Source organism: Trachinotus anak, unplaced genomic scaffold, assembly GCF_046630095.1.
Source record: "Trachinotus anak isolate AG129_WGS33_773 ecotype Australia unplaced genomic scaffold, CSIRO_AGI_Tana_v1 ptg000012l, whole genome shotgun sequence".
Lineage (NCBI taxonomy): Eukaryota > Metazoa > Chordata > Actinopteri > Carangiformes > Carangidae > Trachinotus > Trachinotus anak.
In genome coordinates this window covers 15,981,476-16,005,230 of record NW_027273863.1, presented here as the reverse complement: position 1 = coordinate 16,005,230, position 23,755 = coordinate 15,981,476, and the positions used below count along the sequence as shown (strand labels likewise).

Here is a 23,755-nt window from a genome sequence, read left to right as displayed (position 1 = left end):
TAAGTATTATCATCAACATTTACTTAAAATTTAAAAGTTAAAGTGCCCACTATGCGGGCTAAATTGCTAAATTGTCAGGGTTACATTGCTATATATTACTATACCATCAGATGATTATTGGAGATGCTTGAATATATATGAAGATAGCATTTTAATTAATACTATATAACAAGCTTCATATTTATAGGCTAAGAATAGGTTTTTAAAATCTGAATTGGTAATGTAACCAGTAAATACAGCTGCCAAATAAATATAGTGGAGTAAAAAGTACAATATTTCCCTTTGAAATGTAGTGGAGTAGTAGAAAACAGAAATACTCAAGTAAAGTACAAGTACCTCAGAATTGCACTTAAGTAGGCTGCAGTTAAATGTGCTACTCAGTCACGGACTAATAAATATCTAAGGCAAAGCCCTTTATTAATAAAATCATCAAAAAAATAATGGAAAAAAATAGGAAATCTGCTGTTATGCTATATAGTACAAAATATTAAGGAAAACTAATTGGTAACAATTTTGATGGTCAGTTGTTTGTTACAGTTTTTTAATCAAGCAAAAATGGCAGAAATTCTCTGGTTTCAGCTCCAGTGTGAAAATGTGCTGCTTGTTTGTGTTTTATGTTATTTTAAATTGAATATCTGTGGGATTTTGACCTTTAAGCAAAACAAGACATCTGAAGATGACACCTTGGGTTCTTGTGAATTTGTAGTGGCCATTTTTCACTATATACATATATAATGACATTAATCAATTCATGATGAATTCAAAAAATAATGGTCACATTAATCAGTAATGAGATGAGCCCTAGTATTATGTGTACACTGACAGGGTCAGATTAACTCTAAATTATTACATCCCTGTGGGAAAAATGTTGTTATGGGTTTCAGTGGTTTGCTGAAGAATGCTTTCCTTTCATTATTTTTAATCATTGGAATATAATTCAATACAATAAGCAGCTGGAGAGGAAAATACAGTGCACAAAGTTTGCATCTGTGCCTAAATAAGCCTGATGTTCCTTCAGTTACACAACTGCATTCCTCCTCTTTTAACACCAGGGTGCAGTCATGCGCTTGATAAATGACAAAAGACATTCATGTACATGGGGCTTGCTATAAAATTCATCACTTTTAAAGCAGCTTGCTAACAATGCTGAGAGAGTAGATGCAACATAGACCAGGTAAAGAATGTATTGTGGGAGAATTGCATGTAACCAATTTATGGTAGTTATGCAAAGATCTGGTGATGGATGCTGTGGGTCTGTCTAATAAATACAATCTTTAAATGTTGAAAGGATGGGCCTGTGTTGATGTTTTTAAAAAATACTGATAATAATAATAATAATAATGATGAGGCCTCTTATCAGTTAATTCATATGCTCCTAATATTGTCTGAGCCTGAGAGCAAAATTCTCCTTCCTAATATCCACATGACTGAGATTCAGTGCTGGATGGCTGCTTTTATGTTACCTCAGATGGTGGGTCTATGTGATGAATTATAGACAATAGGTTGAGGGCAGCCAACAGTGCATTTATGACAGATAATAAATGTGCACTGCCAAACCCAGCCAATTGAAGTGTGCCGTTCTGGAATGGAAAAAGAAAGAGAAAAGGAGTTCATAGGCAAAAATTGTGATATTGTGTCAACACTTTATTATGCATCACCACCATGCAAAATCACTGCTATGAACTTGCTCAAAAATCAAACTAGATATATTTCACACATTTATGATTTTAGATTGGCTTGCCACTTCTCTCAAAGTGACTGAGTAAAGTTCCACACACACTCAGAAAATACATCAAGAGTGTGTACCTTGGTGTGCAAGTCATGCACAGATTTGTGAGAGCATTGACGCTAACAAATGAAACAATGGCAAATGATCTATGATCGAACCTTAATTCATAAACCATTGATAGTAAACACAATTTGTTCAATGCCCTTACCAATGTAAACCTTTGAATTTGAGCGATTTGGAAGTTTCTGTGTTACAACTTTTTCACTGTGTCTTAAAACACTTTCAGTCCATCTGTATCTTATATTTTATTGACCATTTATATGTAGACAGTGTACATATTTGCAGACCAAACCTTTCTGCAGACAAAAGCACTTCCCACCGTCAGCTTAAATGAGTTTAACCTCATTTTTCCAGTGAAGACAACTAGCATTGCTGCTGAACAGGTGTGTTTTGTTGTGAGCTACATGCTGCATTGACAGTTTGAATGAACTCCTTTGAGAGGCCATCCAATCAGCTAAGGCAGTGTGCATTATTATTACTAATGTATCAATAAAACAAACTTATCTGATCAATAGCAGTCGGCCTGCTCCAAAAACAAGTCAAAAAACAATACAAAAGCCACTCAACAGCAACAGTAAGAAATCTATGGAATAGTGATAAAATCTGTTCATAGTAACCAGGCCAGAGTTATACATTTACAAAAAGATTGCAAATTTTTATCATCTATAACTTCAACTCCAACGTAATCTCAGGTTTATAACATAAATCAGATGACAAACAAACCCTTAAACCTGGTTTACTGCATTCAGAAACGTGACAATTTGAAGGGATCAAGCTTGCCACCCTGTACAAACAGTACTGTTGTACATTTGTTTGACAACTCATAGAAAAAGGATAAAAATTAAGAAAAAATTCCCAAAATCATGTGGTTTTTATGGCACCTGTGGTATAATAGACAGCTCAGTAATTAATCTCTTTACATCAGTCACAGTATTACCTTAAATATGTGGTTGGTTAAAAATATATATCTTTACATAAATGTATTCTATGGTGGGATTTAGCAATTTTTTTCAACTTAAATTCGTCGTATCTTCAGTGCTCTGTACCGTCGGCCCAGTGTTGTCCCATCCAGTGTCTCCTACTATTGTTGCTTTTCATATTGCTCACCTGTTAAAAATACAAAATATGTTATTAGAGCCCAACAGTAGCCAATATAAAGCAATGAAAGACCCAAGTGTGTTTACATAGATATTGGCACATCACATCTTTGTTTCAGAAACCTTTTACCTGGATTACTTCATTATAAACAGGACTATATTTTTTCCAGGTTTCTGATCAATGATCACTGTCTGGCTGAAGCTCTGTTAGTCAGTAAAAGAATAAAATATGATAATACTGACTGTAAGGATGACCTACACATGGCAATGAAAGCAAAAGTCTGACACTGGTAAAGTAGAGGATACTTTTATTGTTGCTCCTGTCTTTCATTATTGCCAATCAGATGAAGAGGGCAATTCGAGGGATGGTAAACACTCTGCTAAATGTGCTAACCTGGGCTCATCCTCAACTGCTGAGGAAACTCAAGTTGATTCAGAAAGAGAAAATGTGTAGCTGAAATGTTGAGAAAGTAAAACCTGGACACTGATGCACCAAAAACAAATTCTACTGATTACCCATTTCATTCATAAATTACACACTTTGCCCACTGAGGCCACAAAAGACAGAAACAGCAAAGGCATGCACTGCCGCAAATACAAATGTAAAAAAAAAAAAAAAGTCTACATTATCAGAAACCTGGATACTGCTACAGCTGTGTACACGGGGGAGCTTGATGTCCATGTTTCTCAATTTCCATATCAATATCATCTCCAAAATATGATCAAACTCAAAAGAGACATAAAGACTCAAAACCAGGACACTAATATGCATGTAAATAAACTTGAGAAGTTAAACAGAAGTAAACAGTACAGACCTTGCATAACTGAAAATCACCAGATTAATTGATGATGGAAGTAGCTGTTAATTGCTGCCCTACTTTCAAGTACTGCATGTGTTGATTTAAAAAAAAAAAAAATCTTACAAGCAACCACAGAGTTTCAGAAACTTACCAGTAACACAGTCACTGCTGCAGAGTCACCTGCACCACAACATGAACACCACCACAGCACATACAGCAGGTTAGAATTAGAACTGAGGGGGAGAAATTTAATAGTTGAAAACACACAATATGCAGCTTTCTTCTTTGACTTCGTTCCAGTCTTGGAAAGCTGCGACTCACCATGCAGGTTTTGTCTGGCTCCCGCCTGTGCTTCATTAGCTCCTCCAGCTTGAGCTCGTCCTCCAGCTGCTGCTCCAGGTCGTTCTCAAAGCTCTCATCCTCCGCAGCGCTGGCGCTCCTATAACAGATAACAGGCAGTTTAAAGACGGGACAAAAAATGGATGGTGGAAACATGAGGTATAAAACTGTGTTTAAATAGGAATTAACTGTTGTTATTTCCAAGTAACACTGTTTAATTGAAGATTGAAAACACTGTAAAAAGTCTCACAAACTTGTCATCTCTAAAAACAACCATTACATTTGATTCAAATCTGTGATATATAGAAATGTAGATGTATAAGATGATGTATAAGGTATTTTTCACACACTGCAAAAGTGTAGAAAAACAGGATGACACTAATTAGAAAAGGTTTTGAAAATGAAGGGTGTGAAAATGGATGATTTGCCTTGTTGTGGGTGAAATTTAATCAGCTGTCTATGACGGCGGGTTCTCACTCAAGAGCCTTTATTTCCTTTTTTGTCTCACATCCATATAGGCACTCTCCAAAAGCACATAAGGTATTTATATTATTTATTGTGTACTGACTGTTGATGACATATCCAACAGTATAGTACCTTGGTTTATAGTTGATGAAGGGATCTGAAGCAGTTGTAGCCAACAGGTCACCACGTCCAAAGTCTGAATCCACAGTGCTCTCAGTCTCACTTCCACCCTCTGTGGAAAACCAAAGAAATCAGCTGTTGTATAAAAATTCAAACCTGAGGTTTTTTTGGATTCATTTTTACCTGAATTGAGTTCCTTAACCAGTGACGACATTGTGTTGGTGATGGAGTCAGCAGCAATGAGCAGGTCATTTCTCAGATTTCTCCTTGAACCTTTAAAACAGACAAAAATAAAAGTTTTGAAATGTGATCATGCACAGCTTCCAGCCACATTTTGGCCACTATTCCCATGACCAAATGCACGCTTATGTATTCATGTGTGTTACCCTGAGCGAAGGCCTCCTGAACATCCCCTCCCACGCCCATGAGTGAGTCCTGAGGTGTGTGAGTCGGGGTCGTGCCGGCGGAGTCCGAGTGGATTGGTGTGGGGATTGGCCGGCTGATGGTGTGGCTGGGGGAAGAGCGTGGAGAGCCGGGACCCTGAGTCTGCAGCACAACACAGACAGTTTAAGTGGAAAGGAAAGAAAACAATGCTGAATGAAATCTAATCTGAAATAAAAGGTTTCTGATTAAAGCAAACACCACGATGCATCAAAAGACTAAAAGTCTAAAATCACAGCAAAGAAACTTAATTTAAAACCCCCCAAAAACAGCTACAACAACTCAATTTGATAGTTCTTAGTTCTACTGAGAGGCCAATTGGTCCTAAAAGCACACCACAATAGCTTTGTAAGCAACACACATTGCACGCATGCTTGAATTGTACAGTATGTAGAGTCATTAAACTATTTTTCAAGTAAACACAGCATTTTTCATACACTCAACAGGCTGTTAAAACAGATGTTTCTCCCTAAAAGCCACTTTGATTACTCCCACAAACCAAACCACAAGCCGTTTTTTGTCTGGTAAACACAATATATTTCCAAAATTTCAGACAAACCTCTTTCGTTTTTAAAGAAAAAGCTAAAACTTTGCAGATAAAAGGTTCACCCGACAACAGCAAAGTACTTATTTCAAGCATGCATCAAAGTTTCACCCTCTTTTCTCTGCCTGTCAGTTTTCACACTTACAGCTTGTTTCCGTTCCTCCTCCAGCTGAAAAACAATATTTTATGGCTCATGAAACAACAAGCACATTGCACTGAGCGTTTCCTCCAGGATGTGATGAGCATGCGGCTTCCTCATGCAACTTTAATGGATTAACATTGATCTTTTTAGGCTAATTAGATTGATATCCACCCCACTTAAGCCAGTGCAGTAAGCAGTTTATGTAGGCTTTGAGGAACTCCTGTCTTGTTGACTGGAAAAGATATTCTCACACTAAATCACTATCCTTCTTAGAGGGGGGTAGACATGCTGTCTTGTAAGGTGTGATCAAGCTTAATCCCAAACTCAGCATCCTGCTCTTAAAGCGTCTGTCTGGAGTCTTGTCTGGCAGTGTCACTCTAATCAACACCATATTTCACTTATAATTACAGACATTTATCTGAGAGGGCACTTTCATAACAAACCATAATGTATTTGCTTCTTTACTTACACAAAAGATTCAAATACAGCACGGGAGCTACTGAACTGATGGACAGGTTTTTGAAACAGACTACGCAGCAACTAAATAATTTTATTTTCCTTTTCTGATGCTCCCAAATATATGATTAAAGTAAAACAGACCTATACTTAAAATGCTTATTTCTCATCTGTAGATCCCACTCATTATATGTAAATTCACTGCCCCTCATGTTTTTAAGGAAAAAAAAAAAAAAAAGGACAGACTGGGCCTTCAACAGTCGGGTGCCCTCTAATGGACATTTCTGGTAATTGCTCACACGTTCCCTCATCTGTAAAGTGCAGTGTTTGCTTTACATAAGCTGGAGTGATCAGCCACAGCTGGGAGAAAATGTAATACAAGGTAAATTCATAATCTGGCCATATTGCTTACCATCTGCATCAATATAAGAAAAAAAAAAAGCTACATTGCATGTCCATGTAGTATTATATAAACATGCAAACTTAAACTGCAACATAACTGATTCTGGCCAAGGGGTAAACATTAAAAAAAATAAAGTATCATAACCTCATTGTTCCCCACAGGAAACAGAGTGTGTCTTCCTTCAGTAATCATGAGGGCGACTGTATGTGACGACTGTGCAGTGAAAGAGATTAAAGACATGTCTCTGGTACCTTGAGAAGCATCATTAGCTGCTCCAGCTGCACCATGAGCTCCCTGCGACTCTCCTGCAGAGTAGACATTCTTTGTTCAAGCTCATCTTTGCGTTGCCTAACAGAAGAAACGAGTTGTACAGTGTGATGACACCATCATGTCACGTCAATGGAAAAAACAGGAGCAAAAAGAAGCATTATGAGCACGAGCAGTCTCGAACATGTGTTGTTCGTTTGCCTTGTAAAAAGGTAAGCAGGTGTCGCAGTCTAAGCTAAACTGTTCACAGCAGTGGGATGGGTCGAGGTAGCAGAGTTACCTGAGAAGTCGTAGCTCAGCCAGCAGAGTGGGGTTCTGCTGACCCCTGTCAGGGGGCGGCTGGGAGGCCTCCTCATGCTGGAGCCGCAGCCGCTGGATTTCCTGCAGGATTTCTCTGTGACAGGCACAAACATATGCAAGCAGGTACAACACCTAATTATTATTTCTGAAATGCTTTGTCCATGTGACCCTAGGTGAACGCAAAACACAGAGAAGCAGTATTATGCTACTGTGCTACGCATACTCAGAACAAACTCTCAGATGATCTTAGGAATTATACAAATCTAGCCATGTTTAAATATGAACAGAAACCTAAACAAAAAAGAAAAAAAACAAAAACAAAAACTGTAGTCCAGCATTATTTAACTTTTAGCTCAGTTTCGTTTTCCCTTTACTCCTGAGGGAGGGAGATATCTGGCTATTTAGCAGCTAAATGCTCCACCATGTTCACCAGTTAGTGGCTAGCTTCGTCCGTCCACCTTTTGGTGTTGGACAGGTAGTGGACAGAGGGTTTTTAGAGCTTTTTTTTTTTTTTTTTTTACTGAAAGCATGCCTGCTGCGCCTGAAAACTACACAAACACATTAAAGTTGTATAATGGAAAACCGAAACGATGAGCTGAGAGACGCCATAGGCCTTTTTCATACACGTGTTGACTTGTCATAGAACAGGGAAAGAACAGGTGTTACTAATAACATTAATCATGACTCTGTTCTGTTCAAGTGTCTCAGTAAAACATGACAGTGCGACAGTGAGTCAGCATGCACCATAGACTGTATATGCACAGTGCCAGGACCCTGAAACTGAGGCAGCTAAATGGAATTCAGCCATCATTAATTTTATTATATACACCTGTACTTTTCACACTGGGACTAGTCAAAATGTCCTCTGTGAAGACGGCCTATAAAGCGCCACAGATCTGAAGAAAAAGGAGAGTCGGGTGATAATTCTCTGTGGGTCCGTCGTCACCAGCAACCTCTCATATACAAGCAGTGATCCATTGTTAATATAAAAATATTGCTTATAGCGGAACTCTTGCCGCCACTTTGGTTCCACTATTTACTATTTAGTGATCTGATTTTAAAGTTTACATTTGTAGTTAGATTCAAAGTTAACTGTTTTTTTTTCTTTGACTTTTCCTATTTTTTATGCAGTTATTAGAGCACTTTAAATTTGCCACTCTGTATGAAATGTGCTACACAACAATTTGCCTCATCTTGCTTAACACATTATTTATCAGTCTACATTTTACAAACAGTTAGTTCCTTACTTGGAAATGTTAATATTTAGTCAGCAATGTCATAACTTGATGGATGAATGTGCTTTTAAGTCAGTATTTATTTTTGTTGTGAAACTGAAAGACGAAGTGAAGAGACAAACAGAAAGGTATCACCAACCGAACAGCGTCACCAAGGCAGTCATCCCTAACCTGTTTTTGCTCTCGAGCTCAGCAATGAGCTGCCTCTGCTGTTTGTTGGCATCCAGAGAGCACGGGAGGTCTGTGGGGACCCTCTGCTGTTGAGCCTGATGGTGAAACCAAGCAAGAGACATCACGTGAGCTGGCTTTACCCCTGGATGATGTCATCCACTACCTTATCTCATATCTCACAGAGGGGAAAAAAACGGTTAAGTCACCAGACATTCATCAAGACCTGATCACAGCATTAACTGGCATACAAGTCATCTTAGAAATGATCACCACCTTTAAATCCCTTTTTCATCCTAGCAATAAAAAGGACTGAAACCCCCAAAGGTAGAGTAGCTTTTCTCATCAAAGACAGATTTTTGGCACTGAATACCGTTGAAAGATGCCATGATATTGTGTGCAATAAATGTCTTAAATATATATATATCTCACCGCAGCATCAGCAGCCAGTCTAGCAGCATAGCGGGCGATGAGACTGTGCTCTTCATCCTGATGGTTACTGCTCTCCAGCAAACTGATCAAGAGGAAAATAGAGATGGGAGTCACAACATGACACAGTTCATAATAAACAGCTGCAGAGATATAAAATATGCAGGAAAAAAATCCAAGAAAGTTTATTTTGTTCAAGAGTCTGATTAATCAGAAAAGCTTCATGAGTTTTAGTCTGACAGCAGAGGCCCCTGTAATCATGCTAAGCTACTCATGTGAAACCACAAAAGCAGGAATGAAGTTGAGTTATTATATATAAGTGGAGGTGAAGTAATCATTTGCTATGTATTTAAAGGCCAGAGGGATTACACAGGTTATGTATGTGCACGCCCACATACAGTAAAAGCTCTCAAATGCACTCACACAGGAAGATATATAGGGGTGTTTGCAGAGCTGCAACTATAGTACAGGTATCCAACATGATAAATGGCATTTAACCACCACTGATACACACACACAAGCATATTAGTGCACACACACACAGAAAACAGAGGCAACACTATTTTCATGTTGCTTGTAAGTAAGGAAATGAGCATCAATGAGGAGAGAATATGCTATATTCCCAGTAATACACAGCATTTACAGGATCAAACATACCAGACGCAGTTTAGAGATTACCCTGTAAGGAGGCAGTCAAATCTGAGGAAAACAGCAGCTAAAAGTGTTTAAACTACTTGGTACCAGTTAAATAACTAATCTGCCAAGAGCATTTGGACTAATATAAAATAATGTAATATGAATAAGAGACTATGCATTTTTTTTCTTTTACATATGTCAGTCAAAGACAATCAAATGTACATGACATGATTGAGACATGAGTGTTAAATCTAATAGTACGAGGTCATGTATACTTAAAAGTTCTTTTATGGACTCATGAAAAAATGTCTTTAATCTTGGAATCAAATCTAATCTATACTGTTCTGTTGATACAAATCAATCAAAAAGACTTCTTGCTGCTGAATGGCAATAACGTGTTGACAGAAGTGTCAGAGGTCGAGGTGACCACTCTGCAAAACTGCCTGACAGCACGCAGCGTTAGGACTGTAGCATATTCAGACTAAGGTTAGATTAGGGGAAGGATTGCGAGGAGCACATAGTTTCCACTGGTGTTTGGCAAACACAGCAGCACACCGACTAACCATGTTTTGGGGTTGTTTTGGAGTAGATTCACATAGAGGCCAATGAGAACATGTTCGTCAGCAAGTCTATCAGCAACATCGAGGTTGTAGTTCAACCTGGAACAGTGCAGGGTTTCACAAGACATAAAACATAACATTACACAGGTGACAACCGAGGCACAAGGGGATGAGGGGGGAGAGAAAGCTGAGAGAGAAAAGGAGAGAGCACAACAAAGGAGAAGAGGAGGAGAGTGGCTGGAAAGCAGCCATTCATGGATGACTAGAGAGAGACAAGGCCATATTATGTTTGGGAGAGACACCACTGATGAAGTCTGGGAGCACTGTTAAGGACATGCCCAGCAACTCTACCAGCTACATGCACTGTATGCAAGCATCAATCAATCACTCACTGCTCTATTATTAAAACTATTGAGAGCCATTATTCATAATAAGTCAAACATTCAGCCCCCAAGATTCGTCAAGCATGCACAGTCTTTTACTGATGTAGCTTCCATATTCATAGAGGCTTTCCACTTTTTCCACCTGCATCACAAAATACTTTACTGTGGCAACCAACTGCCGTCATGGAGGAACACGGCAGAATTAGCCAGAATGAGCCATTGAAAGATGAGAATAAGAGAAAACAATCCATTCAGTGGGCAGTGGAACAAGGTGTAAACACAACATCAACATATCAGCACTGTGGTGAAGTTGTTGTCCACACATTACACAGGTCAGGGTCAATACACATCCAGTAGAAAAAAAAAAAGCATCATTTGCATTTTTTTTTAAAGTCATTTATCTGCTAACACATATAAGTCAAATTTTCTCTCCTTTTCGCTCTGGTTTGTTTCTCTACCACCTGCTGATCTGGTTCTTCACTGGCTGGTTGTTAACATTGAAAACAGCCGCCAGCTGTAACTCAAAGTGAGGTTGAGAGTGAACCAAAACAATTCAAGTCGTGGGCCATAAAACCCAAACAATGAACAGAAAGACGCTAAAACAATCCATAGTGCTAAAGAGACCTTCTGAATTAAGTGATAATTATCTACATTTGCCAGTACGCGCAACCTCTTTCAGATTACACTGTCGTAAGCTATTGTCAGTACAATAATATTTCTTATCTCCACCAACGATGTTTTGTTTTCACCCGTGTCTGTTGGTTGGTTTGTTACACAAAATGTACTAAACCAATTTGCGCTGAAATTGGTAGAGGGATGGGACATGGGCCAGGGAAGAACCAATTAAATCCTGGGGCAGAACTGGATCATATACTATGAATTTGAAATGTATTCTCTGAAGTCTGGTGTAGGTTATTTGACAGTGGCTTTGACTGAGGTCTGCTCTCTCCGAATGCCCCTCTAGATAGTGCAGTTTTAATAGAGAGCCTTCATTACAAATTGGGGCAACAGCATTAAAAGGATGTAGGCCTTTATCTGGTATGATGTTTATTATGTTCTATTAAGTGTAGGATTGAGGATTTTTGGAGCTGTACCAACATTAGAGACTAAAAGTCAGGATATCTCGGCATTGCTCTGTTTTGATTTTGAATACCCTTTTTTTATTTCACAAGTCCTCCAACCTTATGGAAGTAGAATACTAAATCACTGGATTGCCCCTTTAACTGCATATTTCATGCACTCATAAACTTCAGTTGTGCATTTACGGATGTAATCCGATACTGTAATCAGGTATTCTCTTCAGTCCCTGTTGTGGAAGAGCAAGCCGGTCAACTTCCAGAGAGCACTTCTCCTGAAAGCCCTGTATTATATAGTTTCTCAGCCTGTGCAAACAGCAACCACAATATCAGAGGCTCTGACATGCATAACCTATAGAACGCCACTCACTCATCACATCATCTGTATTTTATTCTACAAGTTATGAAAGGGAGCAGCGCTCCCTAGAGAAACACTTTTTTCATCCAATGCAGGTGCAGAGGAGCTGAAAGATTTTTTTTTTTTTTTTTTACCAGAAAAATCTGGATCAACAATACTTGTGTCTTCCAAAACACAACATAAACAACAACTGAAAAAACAAGTTCATTTCTTCTAAACAGCTTCTGTATACCTCTTCATCTACATAATAAACAATGAGCTTGGGAATTTATACTGTTTAAGTGCTATAATTTCAACATGGAGGACAATGAAAGAAACATTCAAATCAGATTATATTAGAAACTGGCAGTTAGAATTTCCCATTTCTATGTGATTGAAAAGATTGTAATAGACATTCAAACTAATGGCCAATGATCTTTATGATGCATGCTTCATCTAGTGTTTTTCAAATAGCCCCTCGAGTACCACAACGTAAACCCCTCTATAGGAAAACAGGTTCTCTAATTTATGCCCTATGATTATTATCTATATTAGTTCACGCATGCATTTCAGCTACAAAAGCATTCTCATATGCACACCTGTGTCACTTACCCTCTCCCTTTCAACAGATGTGGAGCGGCCCCAGTCAAGGGCTTTCTTTGCTCAACATCATTATTCTTGCTGTAAGGCAAGCCATTTACATTCAGCGCAAGAAACCACAAAAAAACGTGGTGATACACAAATGTTCACAGACACACACACACGCACGCACGCATCCACTCTAGAAAATAAAGGCGAGAAAATAAAGACAGTATGGGTCACAGAGTCTACAGGGGGCTCTGTGAGGCCTTCAGGGAGGATGGCAAACTGAAAAGATCTGTTGTAAAATCCAGGACACCCATTGTTCCTTCTGTTGTACTCACTTTTTGGTGGAGTAAGGGTTCCCTGATGTAGGCATGGAGTGGGAGAGTGAGTAGTCATTGGTGATGTTCACTGGTCTTGGTGGCCTGAGGGGGAAAAGAATATTAGTTTTCAAATATTATTAAGACAAGGCCGCCAAATGCTGCTTTTTTTTTTTTTTTTTTTTTTTTTTTTACCTTTTATTCTTTCATAGTTGAGGATTTCTAGTGGAATACTTTTCTTAGTGGATACTTTTAGTTATGAAGGACGTGGTCAACAAGGAAAACATGCAGTGAATGGAGGAACGAACCAATGGATCAGATAGAAACCAATGAGGGATACTGACAGTGCACTAGGAGGGATGGCACTATGATTAGCACAACGAGCACAAAGGAAAAGTAAATCTACCAAAATGTACAAAAAACACATTTTGTGGTGCGTTAAACAATCAAAACAAACTCACCACGTGTCTCTATTTTGAGGAAAGTAAAGAAGAAGGAAAGGAATGAAAATCATTTATTACAATCAGCTCAGCAGTTCAAAGACTACACTAAATGTAAAGGCTGCAGTCATTACAACGATACAAGACACATGAAATCAACATCTTTGAGTAACTTTAAACGTTCACTACTGAAGGAAACTGACAGAAGCCAGACTGATAAAATGAAAACATCTTATCACAGTTACTGTACACCTGTGTCAACATATAGCGAAAACTGCAGTGCGGAAACGCCAAGTATTTGTTTGCAGTAATACAGAGGCAGTGTTGACAATGTGTAGTTTGGACACCAGAGAGCACTGGCAGACAAGTTTATTTTTCAATTGTAAAATGTCTCACTAAGTACATATCATGGTCACAATTCTTTAATACCTAAACTCATGGGATTTTTATGAATAAATGTTTGTTAATTTTATGTGTTTATATAAAAAAACTAATGTAGACAGATATATTGTAATCAGAATGTTTTAGTAGTTAGTATTGAACTCAAATGTCTAGTATAGGTCTGTCAGAAAGCAGGCTGCCACATCCTCTTGGCTGTTTAAGGGCAGTAAAATACTGTGACTATTAATAGAAGACCTTCAAGATTCAATTCAAACATGTCTTAAAGTGCAAGGAATAAACATAGTCAAAACTTGGAGTGTTGTTCTGAGCACCAGGAGTGGGTTTTTGTTCCAATACCTAATTTAACCTTTAATGGACAGCAGCAGAGTCTGTGCTTGTGTAGCCTTTTGTTTCATTATTTATGAGAAAACACACAACATCAGTCAAGTCAAGAAAAAGGTACTAGCAAGCACCACAGATTACAACCATTCCCAAGGCCATAATTAAGCCTCATTGATCAGTTGACCCAAGACTTCAGACTTAGAGGCAGCTACAGGATAAATATCAGCTGTGGGTTGAAATCAAGCATTTCAAAATCCGAGACAGAAACCAGAGATCCCGAAAATAACACGACTATCTGACTGCAGAACATGATTCCTTTGTTTCTCCATCATGAGGAGAAGAGAAAGAAGATGGACTTACACAATATGAGCTAGGTTGAGAGGTTTCTCTGGCATTTCGAGAAACATGGGGTGAAGAGGCTCTCTGCTGGATGCACAGCTCAGTGACTTACTGAGCGCATGGGATAACTTCTTAGCAGGGGATTTCTGGGAGAAACACAGAGGTAAGGCACAGATTCAGAGGACGTGGGGACGCTAATTTCTTTTCTGAACACGTGGCATCATGACAGCCATACTGTCACCTGCATCGAACATTCGGCATCTTTACATTGTGGTGAAGCAGAGCGAAAAACAGCCACAATGACTGGTCCAGTGCAGACACACCTCCCTCAGCCCGCCCCTCTCCTCCTCCCCTCTCCTTCCCTTACCCATGACGTATACTCCTTCATTTGGTGCTGGTTGCTATGGGAACCGCTGGCATGCCCCCTCCAGAAGCAGTCCTGACAGAGCTGGTAATTATGACATTGCTGGCAGCGGTAGCGGAAGCCCATCATACTCTCAGTATGGCAATAGGAGCACTCGACCGGGTGAAAGACTGCAGGGAGGAGAGGAGGGGTCAGACACACAAACATATACACACACACAAACACACACAGATGCACAAACACAAGCACACAAACAGATGTGACGGTAAATCCAGATATTTTGCACAGTGCAGCGAATAGAGGATTAATTTTCATTAATTTTGGGACAGATGTGCTGGGATATTGAGCCCGTTTTGATGTCAACAACCCTTTGATTTTGAACAAACACACAAATCAGCGCAGTGCAGCATCAAGCTGTATATGTGTTTCTTTTGCTCACATGGAGGTGGCTTGTGACGACGAGTGCATCACAAATAAGCACACACATGCACTCATACACAGGTGTAAGGTCCCTATGGGTCATTTTCCCCCGAGGGTGTGTGTGTGTGTGTGTGTGTGTATGTTTGATGGTGTATGTCTGCTTGACTGATTGTGCGTGCGGTGACTCAAGATTATGATGCAAAGCTGAACTTCACATCCTCCCAACCCTGCTAGCTATCCCCTGTTTATAAATGTTCTGTGTGGTGTCTCACCGTTCTCCACGTTGGCGAGCCGATGCATGAGCGGCAACCACACCAGACACTGAGGGGGCGGGTCTGACATCAAGGTATCGAGGAATGTGTTGAGGGAGACCTTTTTCTGTTGACGTTCAGCACATAGGGAGAGTGAGATTCACCCACAACATCAATACTAAAACAATCACAGATTCGCTTAAATATTACACTGTGTGGTTTAAGGACCCTCACCTGCTGTGCAAAGCACGTTCTTGCAGCTTGTTCTGTGTAACCAAAAGAAGGTCCCTCAAAAACCGCCATCGGTAATTTGAGGACCTCCCTCAGAAACTGGTCAAACTGTGAGTACACCATTATTCCAGCGGAATCTGATATCTGTGAAAAAATATCTGGGAACAATAGAGAGAGACATTATACAAATTAATCAAACTAATTGTCAGTTCCCACCACACTCGGCTAATTATAGCATTACACAATACAATTATCCCACTTATTTGTGAAAACAAATCAAAGTAAAGCAGTTATTCAAATCAGTTGTTATAATACACCCGCAACAGAGCCTTCCTTTTTTCTTTCATGAACTATTGTTACTGCGCCCACAGATTTTGTAGATTATGTAATAAACCCTATTCTTCAGCTAATGAATAAAGACTTCTCCCAGCAATGAAGAGATAGGCCGGCGCTGCCTCTTATTTCAGGAGCAATAGGCTGAGCAGAGAGAAATACAGAAAACACAGCAACTAATAAGTTTGTATTATAAATTCCAAAACGGTACATTACTTTGACTAGAAACTGTATGAACTTTACAAAGAGAATTAGCTGATTTATTGCAGGTGAAATGGGTGATTTTTAATTCATTTTTCACAATTAAAAGCAAAATATGGATTTGTTGTGTTGCTTACATCTTAATTTATCCAGAACTTTCCCACCACAGATGGTTGCTAGGGCCATCTTCGCAACAAAGACAGATATCTTGCCATGGCCCTCCCTAAAAGGAGCAAATACATTTCACATTACGGTCATAGATTCTTTTAAATGGAGCTGTCAAGGGCTATGTGGTGTTGCTGCTACAATCCTATGTATTCAACTGTTTTTGTAAAAGGTTATCACCTTTAAAGGCAAACTTGAAGTGATCATCCTCTTAAAAAAGGTTGGACTTGGATTTACAAAAAAAGCACTCGATACCAACATGTTGTGAACATATTACAGTAAATAGTCTGTATTTTCACTCAACTTTGGCAGGCCACATTTCACACTACAGTAGCTCGTGTCAAAACCTCAGATGTGAGAGAACACAACCAGCTACAAACTGTCATATGATGGGTTACTCACGGGTCGTAGGCTGCCAGCAGGAAGTTGAGCAGCAGGCTGATGGACTGCTCTACGTTGATCTGGTGGGTGGTGGGCATGCGTTTGTTCAGCTGGTAAAAAATGGTGGACAGCACCATTTCTAGACGAGCCACAGAGAGCTCAGCATTGAGGTCCATGGTGTTGAGGCCGTTCTCTCGAAAAGCCTCAATGACATTCCAAATATCAACCAAATGCACTGGAAAGCAAACAGGGAAACAGTGTATGAACTGTTTTTTTTTTTTTTTTTGAAAAAATATGAGCATAGTGATGTAGTTGTGTAGAAGTCGACCGCGTCATACTCACAGTTGCATCTCTTTTGCACAAATCGGAGTTTGCAGGCTGTTCTGTATGTTGATAACCGTATGGAATCCAAATCCTGAGCCCCTGAGGAAGAATTATTCATTAAACAATCATGGAAATGGCAACACTACATGACAGACAAAAATGGAGCTTTGGAGTGGGAGTGCATGGCAGCCCAGAGTGGTCAATACATAAATAAAAACTGTGAAATAATTATATCAATAAATATAATACTATAATAATATAACACATTTTCCAAACTAAGCTCTATGTTATTTTTCCATCCTGCTACTTTCTCAAAATAACAGAGTACACTGAAGTTCATTCACAATGTCATTTTTCATTGCTAAGTCACTGATTGGGTTTGAATGAGCAGACAGCAAATTTCATGATTGCCTTTCCTGTTTGTCTTGCTAATCAACTCACTTTGTGTCCCACTTCCATACCACATACTAATTGTATATAGTAATATGTTTTTTTTTTTTTGTTTTTTTTTTAATCAATACACTTTAGCCTTTTATACCAACACGAAATTATGTTTGCCAAAGCCATGTCAATAACACTATGGAATGTCACTGCCCATTAAACTTCACAAACAAGATTTATTTTCTTCTTTCCCAAAGCTGTTCTACCGCCAACATTATTTTTTCCAGCTGCTCCAGCAGCTCCTTCATTTCCTTTGTGCATTACATTGTGTTGTGTCCATCAACAGTACACTCACAAAATTAGTGTTTGTTAAGTTTTTACTTAATTTTACCACTTGTCCAGTGTAAACACAAAATTTGCTTCGAATTGTTAGACGGTATGGAACCAGGGCAGAGCTGACAACTAATGTTTAAAAAAAATTCAAACAAACTTCTTAAACGGAGATATTTTGAATTTGAAACTGCTGAAATAAAATTTTAAAATGACCTACAATAAACTGTTATTGTTACAAGAAGCCATATGAATTACTTAATAACATTTGAGCTGAACTAAAAAAAAAATGTGTCAGATTATTGGGTCACTATACATAACAGTGTGCCTCCAAACTGTGTAAATAGTGAGAGAGCATGAGGTCATACTGGAGGCCTGTCTGTCAGTGTTTAACATCAATCTGGTTGACAGTAGTGGAGACATTTGTCTTCATGAGATTTGCTTTACATGAAAGTTACAGATTGCCATTTTCATGGTCAGTGTGTAAAACAGTCCGGCATAGATCACACTGGGCTGTGGCCTGGAGCACTTACTCATCTCGACAAACAGTTGCCTTCTATCTGCCATGTTGTCACCGCTCGGCCCGCAGTCTTCAATCATTCTGGTCAGGAAGAGAGAAAGTAATGTCAGAGCCTGTGCTTCTGGGCTTTTAACAGAAACAGCTCCTGTTAAGGCACTGCTCATCACCGAATATGCACTGAATATCCTATTGCTTCCTGCTTCAGTCTGTATAAATTACTATTAACTATTAATGAATGTTGGGGAGCATCACAAAGCTGCATTATAATGCAGCTGTAAAACATTCAGGACTTGGTTAACATACTTTAATATAATAATATAAACATACTTTTATATTATTATGTCTATTTGATATAATGCAGCTCACACTTATTTTGTGCCATTTCACTTTAAATGATAGAAATAACCAATCAATCAGACTTTATTTGAATAGCGCTTTTCATACAAACAATGTAACACAAAGTGTTTTAGAAAATATAGGTAGTAAAAAAACATACCAGCCAACCAATCCAGAGAGCATCGTCTCAGGACCCTAGACCTTCAAGGGGCCTAAACACAAGTTCGCAGTGAGGTAACTGACTGGTCTCTGTTGAGTACATGTGAAGTATAAAGGATGACGGTGGCGGATTTACTTAGAGACAGTGATTTTTCTAAGTGATGGACAAAAGCAGCTCCTCATTTCTAGTCGATGATCGTTGACTTTAACATCTGAAATGACGACCGAGACACTAGCAGCTAGCTTGATAATTAAGTTAACGTCAGCTGACTTTTTATGTTTCATTTTGTTGTTTTTTTTTAAGGTATTTTGTAAAAGGGGTCTTAAATATGCATAAGGGCCACATACACAATATCACGCTAAAGCTAGAGCTGCACATTCCTTCGATTGCAGCGCTATAGTTTTCCCTAGAAGGTAAGCACTGGCTGGGGTTTGCTGGAGTGTAAACTTCCTCAAATTCAGTGAAGAGTACGACAGAACCCCTGGTGTCACTCTACTCAGTTAGCAGATAATATGATCCTTGGCTTTAGAAATAAGATTGGTTACCACGGCTTGCAGTAAGCTAGTTAGGTGGACATGCTAACGATTGCAGCTCACAATAAAGCAGGTGAACACACGTAACGCATCCCTTACACTCTCGTATTCTTTTGGTTTGGGAAAGGCTAAAAAATGGACACCACCCTTCAAAGTCTTCAGCATATGGAGAAATCAAATCTGACAGGCCTGCTGTGCCAAGTCATGGTTGCTAAACTATGACTGGACAATCACTCTTTCAGGGAGACTGATACGTGTGCAATACATAGAGTTGGAAGAATTGGGGGGGGGGGGGGGGCTCATTGTGCCCCAGGGCCACATAGCAGGTTAATTCGGCCCTGGTGGGGGGAGACTTAAGTAAGCAAAGGACAAGACTTTCAAAGGGGCAAAGCAGCAGAGAGAATGCTCACACCATGCCTCACTGCACACTGTCCGAGGCAATCTAATACACCTAGTCATGTGGTTTGTTGCCATGGCAGCAAAGATCCCAGCCACTCCGTTCGTAAAAACATACTGCTAGTCCCCCCCCCCCCCCCACGACACACACACACTGCACCTCCCTCTACAGACAAGCAAAGTTTGCAGAGTAAAGTTTTGTGCACTAGTAAATATCTTTTATGAGATAACGCTCGGTGGGATGATAGTTGTGAGCCCAGTGGCACATCTTGGGCGAGTGGCTCGAAAACAGTTTTTCTGCAAGACAATCATTCAGGCATGGTATTTCAAATTACTCTGACAGTAATTGGTAGACCTAAATATTATGGTGCAGAAACCCGCGGTGCAGAAATTAGAATTCAACTCGCGTTAAAAAAAGCAAACAACAGCATACTTTTTTTCCTTTTGCTTTCCTTCCTCTGATTTCAGTCAGCACAAGAAGTCAATTATTGAGCTCCATGAATCTTTGAAATCCAGTTTAAGAGGGAAAGGATTAGGCCAATAAGTTAACCTGGAATTACACAATCAAGTGCAGCATTTCAGAAAATCACCTCACAGCACAGCAGTAAGAGCCGTGATAGAAAAGATGGGAATATCTAACGATTAATGGCGCATTATCCACATGAGAATGAAACTTGTCTGCATGTTTGGGTTTATATTATGATGCAATGGAGCAAATGACAACCCTATAGTAACATAAATAATAAATGGGTATTTCATCAGTTATGGGAATGCAACTGAAATAGTAAATTTTAAAAGCAGTTTTAGATGCACGGCAATGTCAGGCCACTGCCCGCAGCTGGTAATCCAATGTCATCTTGAAAATAATGGATATGCAAGCCCATTCATCACTTGCAGAGTGAGTGAATGAAAAGGTGTACAAATGTACACAATTTTATGGATTAACATCGATATCCTTTGCCACATCACAGGCAAACACCTCCCGAGCGCCAGCTATGTGACCTTCTGCAGTCTGTTTTCGGTCTCCGAAATAACTCAGATTGATACAATCTATTGCAGGAGCAGATATTAAACCAGCAGAGCCAACAGAAATTGTATGATGGCGAAGGGAACAAGATCAGCATACCTTTCATAAAACACCATGGCCGTATTCCTTTTCCCTTTTCTGGGCTGAGTTATTACAAAGCCAAGTTCTCCTCCCAGAAACGATTGTCCACAACACAAACTCCTGTCTTAAAGAGGAAACATTACAACAAAAACAGCCCAAATGGATGAGACTGAGCGAAGATATCTGAAATTAGAAACTGTCAGCGAGGATACGGCCTGTGCTGCCTCTATCTTTAACTACAAATGAGAAGGCTCCACATTCTTGTACAGCTTTACTGGCTCTCTAGTTGCAGACCCCAAACCTCATTCCTGGCATGTGCCCAACAAACATTACTCGTTCTCTGTGGCACTGCCACGCTGGGTAACATTAGAAAATAACTGCCCTTAAAAGAACAAATCGTCATTTATCATTAACATCGCGGTGAGACTGGTAGGCCTAAGCACTGCCAAAACCAAGCCAACAGTCTCACAGCAAGGACTCGCTCTATCTATGGACTTCTGCTGGCCAAATATTCAAAAAATGCGTTTTTTAGTCAGTTATTTATATTATGAGTCAGCTCAATAAAACATAGAGGACAGTGCTGCTAATTTATGTCCTCCGTGATGTACTTGGAACAGATTGTCATGCAACATTTCTAACCACAAGCGCTTACTTGAGTTACAGAGCAATCTGTGTTTGGCTGGCTCAGTACAGTACATCGCAGCTGTTACCACTGATTGGGCCAGAGTTATTTTTACATCACGAGACTATAAACTACACTGGCATCTGAATCCCATCCGCTGCCAGGAATAAAAAAGCTACACTGTTGACTTGAGGTCAATCAGTTGCTGGACTTTAGGTAGTGGAACAGTTTTCTTTCTCTTGTCTGGTACCAGCCAGTGATGTCTGAGCTGGGGAGCCCTCCGCTCTCTGTCGCCTGCTGATGATCACCATGGTTTCAGCTGCAAAAAGGCCAAAACTTTTTGGACCCTGGTGTTAAATGAGAGAGCAGCTACAAATTGTCAGTGGCTGGTGCTGTCGTGTTGTTTACAGCAAGACTTGACAGAGTTTCTTGCGCAAACTGAAAACGGGAAAACTCTGCAGTCACAAAAAAGTAGCAACAATGGAATAGGTGGAACTACAGCATGTTTGCCTGTGTGAATGTGCAATGTGATAGTCAACGCTGAATGACATTTGCATTTTAATCACAAGCTTGAAAAGAGATGTACCCCAGGGCATAGACAGTGTCAGTGTTGCTCTCTGGACAATAAGAAAAGCATCAAAATTCCACCACAGCAACACTGGCCAAACGGACCAGAGCAGCCAGACAGGCAACAGGCACCTTATGGATACATGTTCAGCTCAGGCATCACCTGTCACGCTAGAGACACCTGTGTGGTCGAGAGACAAAGGTCTCACTGTTAGGAGAATTTCTGCCTGCATTATGGCTGTGGCTCCCTTTCCTGCCGTGTTTACCTTCGCATATCCCCGTTTTTTAATCGCTGAGACTCGATCGGCAAACTCATTTTCCCCCGAAGTGACAAAGTAGGTTAAGGTCGCTCCTCTGCCGCTTGGCAGACTCCAGCAGCTGCAGCAGCGCACTTTGCACAAGACTTACCACAATTTATTTCGAGGCATGTCATGCACCATCACTGTCTTTCTCTCCAGGAATCCCGACGGCAGGTCGCGTCCTGCGGTGCGATCAGGTCTTCTTTGGTGTAGGGTGCTGCATCACTGCACGCAGCGGCCGCAGAGCCTGCAAAGCCCGTGTTGTGGAAATTTTCGGGTAGCGCACTGGCTGAGCCGAGCACAGGCAGCGGCAGCCTCCAGTGTGTGGCCTTCACGATGACGTAATGCGGGATCTCTTCACATGCGTCAGTTTGCTCCGGCTACAAAATGTTAGTTTGATGGAAAAAAAAAAAAAAAAAAAAAAAGTCGATTTACACACACACACACACGCATACACACACATATATATCATAACTGTGATCATATAAAGACGCGTTCATTTTCTAGTTTAAGCATTGTCCCCGTTTTTATGTGGTATATGTGGGGTTTTTTTTTTTTTTTTTTATCATGCAGTTAAAATAAGTGTTATTTCAGTCAATCTTTAAAAATGAAAAAAAGATATCAAAATGACTACATTTACAGCAATCCTTAACTGCCTGTCAAAATGAAAAAAAAAAAAAAGAAAATTAAAGATTATTTACTGTAAATTTGCACTGTGCATAAATAGATAACAACCAATTCCTTTTTTTTCCAGAGGTACTCAAATTGCACATTTGCACAAAACTCGTGAGTGTTATAAAATGTCATACTCTCTCTTGTCATTTCATCCTGTAAATGAACAATTTGAATCGTGAGACAGAATAGTGCCCAGACAGACAGATTAGATCAGCTGCGATCCCAACACATTACTAATAGCTCTATATAAAAATAATTATGAGATTGCAGAGGTTTTGCCAGTCTCAAATTAAGAGCAAAATACCCTTTTCAAACGCTTTATAGTATTCATATGACTGTTCACATTTTTCATAGCATTCCTGTCCAGTGAAAACCCATGTAGATCCAAATTTGGTTATACTGAACTTATTTTCTTCCAGGTAAACTCAAGGATGAAGTGTTCCTTGGTGGACAATTCTCCAAAACTCCTTGGATTAACTAAAAATCCTCTGTCACAGAGCTGAGAACAAGGCTGTTTTTCTTAGCTCATAAAAACTGACCTTTTACAGAGACGTGGTTCTCACAGGAGGGTGAGGGTTAGAATCGGACGCTTTGCTATAGATTAAGCGACCCAGCAGTAGCCATATGAAGTAGTTAAAATTATAGCGTACAATTAAACAACTACATCAGTAAACTGCAACATACGCCAGTTATGATAATTCAAAAAAGATAATATCGAATAGAAAAACTCTGACAATGAACAATTTCTGCATGACTACTTTTGATAA

At 39.6% G+C, this 23,755-nt stretch overlaps 1 protein-coding gene across 9 annotated transcripts; it reads right to left on the bottom strand.

Annotated features, from left to right (window-relative positions):
* Positions 1–1,623: 1,623 nt before the first annotated feature.
* Positions 1,624–22,609, bottom strand: dtna (dystrobrevin, alpha). Of its 9 annotated transcripts, none has more exons than XM_071490529.1 (23): positions 22,423–22,609; positions 18,306–18,373; positions 17,080–17,160; positions 16,759–16,972; positions 16,329–16,414; positions 15,661–15,815; positions 15,448–15,553; positions 14,759–14,925; positions 14,413–14,537; positions 12,911–12,994; positions 12,600–12,668; positions 10,195–10,290; positions 8,999–9,080; positions 8,570–8,664; positions 7,144–7,257; positions 6,848–6,944; positions 5,741–5,764; positions 4,997–5,156; positions 4,794–4,883; positions 4,623–4,722; positions 4,008–4,125; positions 3,838–3,866; positions 1,624–2,896 (listed from the first exon to the last, which is right to left on the bottom strand). In XM_071490529.1, exons 2-22 carry the CDS (start codon positions 18,370–18,372, stop codon positions 3,849–3,851), a joined length of 2,148 nt encoding a protein of 715 aa, XP_071346630.1. In that variant the 5' UTR covers position 18,373; positions 22,423–22,609; the 3' UTR covers positions 1,624–2,896; positions 3,838–3,848. The 9 variants fall into 9 exon arrangements, 8 of the variants coding, with proteins under 8 accessions (XP_071346630.1, XP_071346632.1, XP_071346635.1 ...); XM_071490525.1 differs by lacking the exon at positions 22,423–22,609 and adding an exon at positions 20,844–20,943 and having other exon boundaries at positions 2,757–2,896; XR_011692835.1 differs by lacking the exon at positions 22,423–22,609 and adding an exon at positions 20,844–20,947 and having other exon boundaries at positions 2,841–2,896; positions 3,838–3,919.
* Between the last annotated feature and the right edge of the window lie 1,146 nt (positions 22,610–23,755).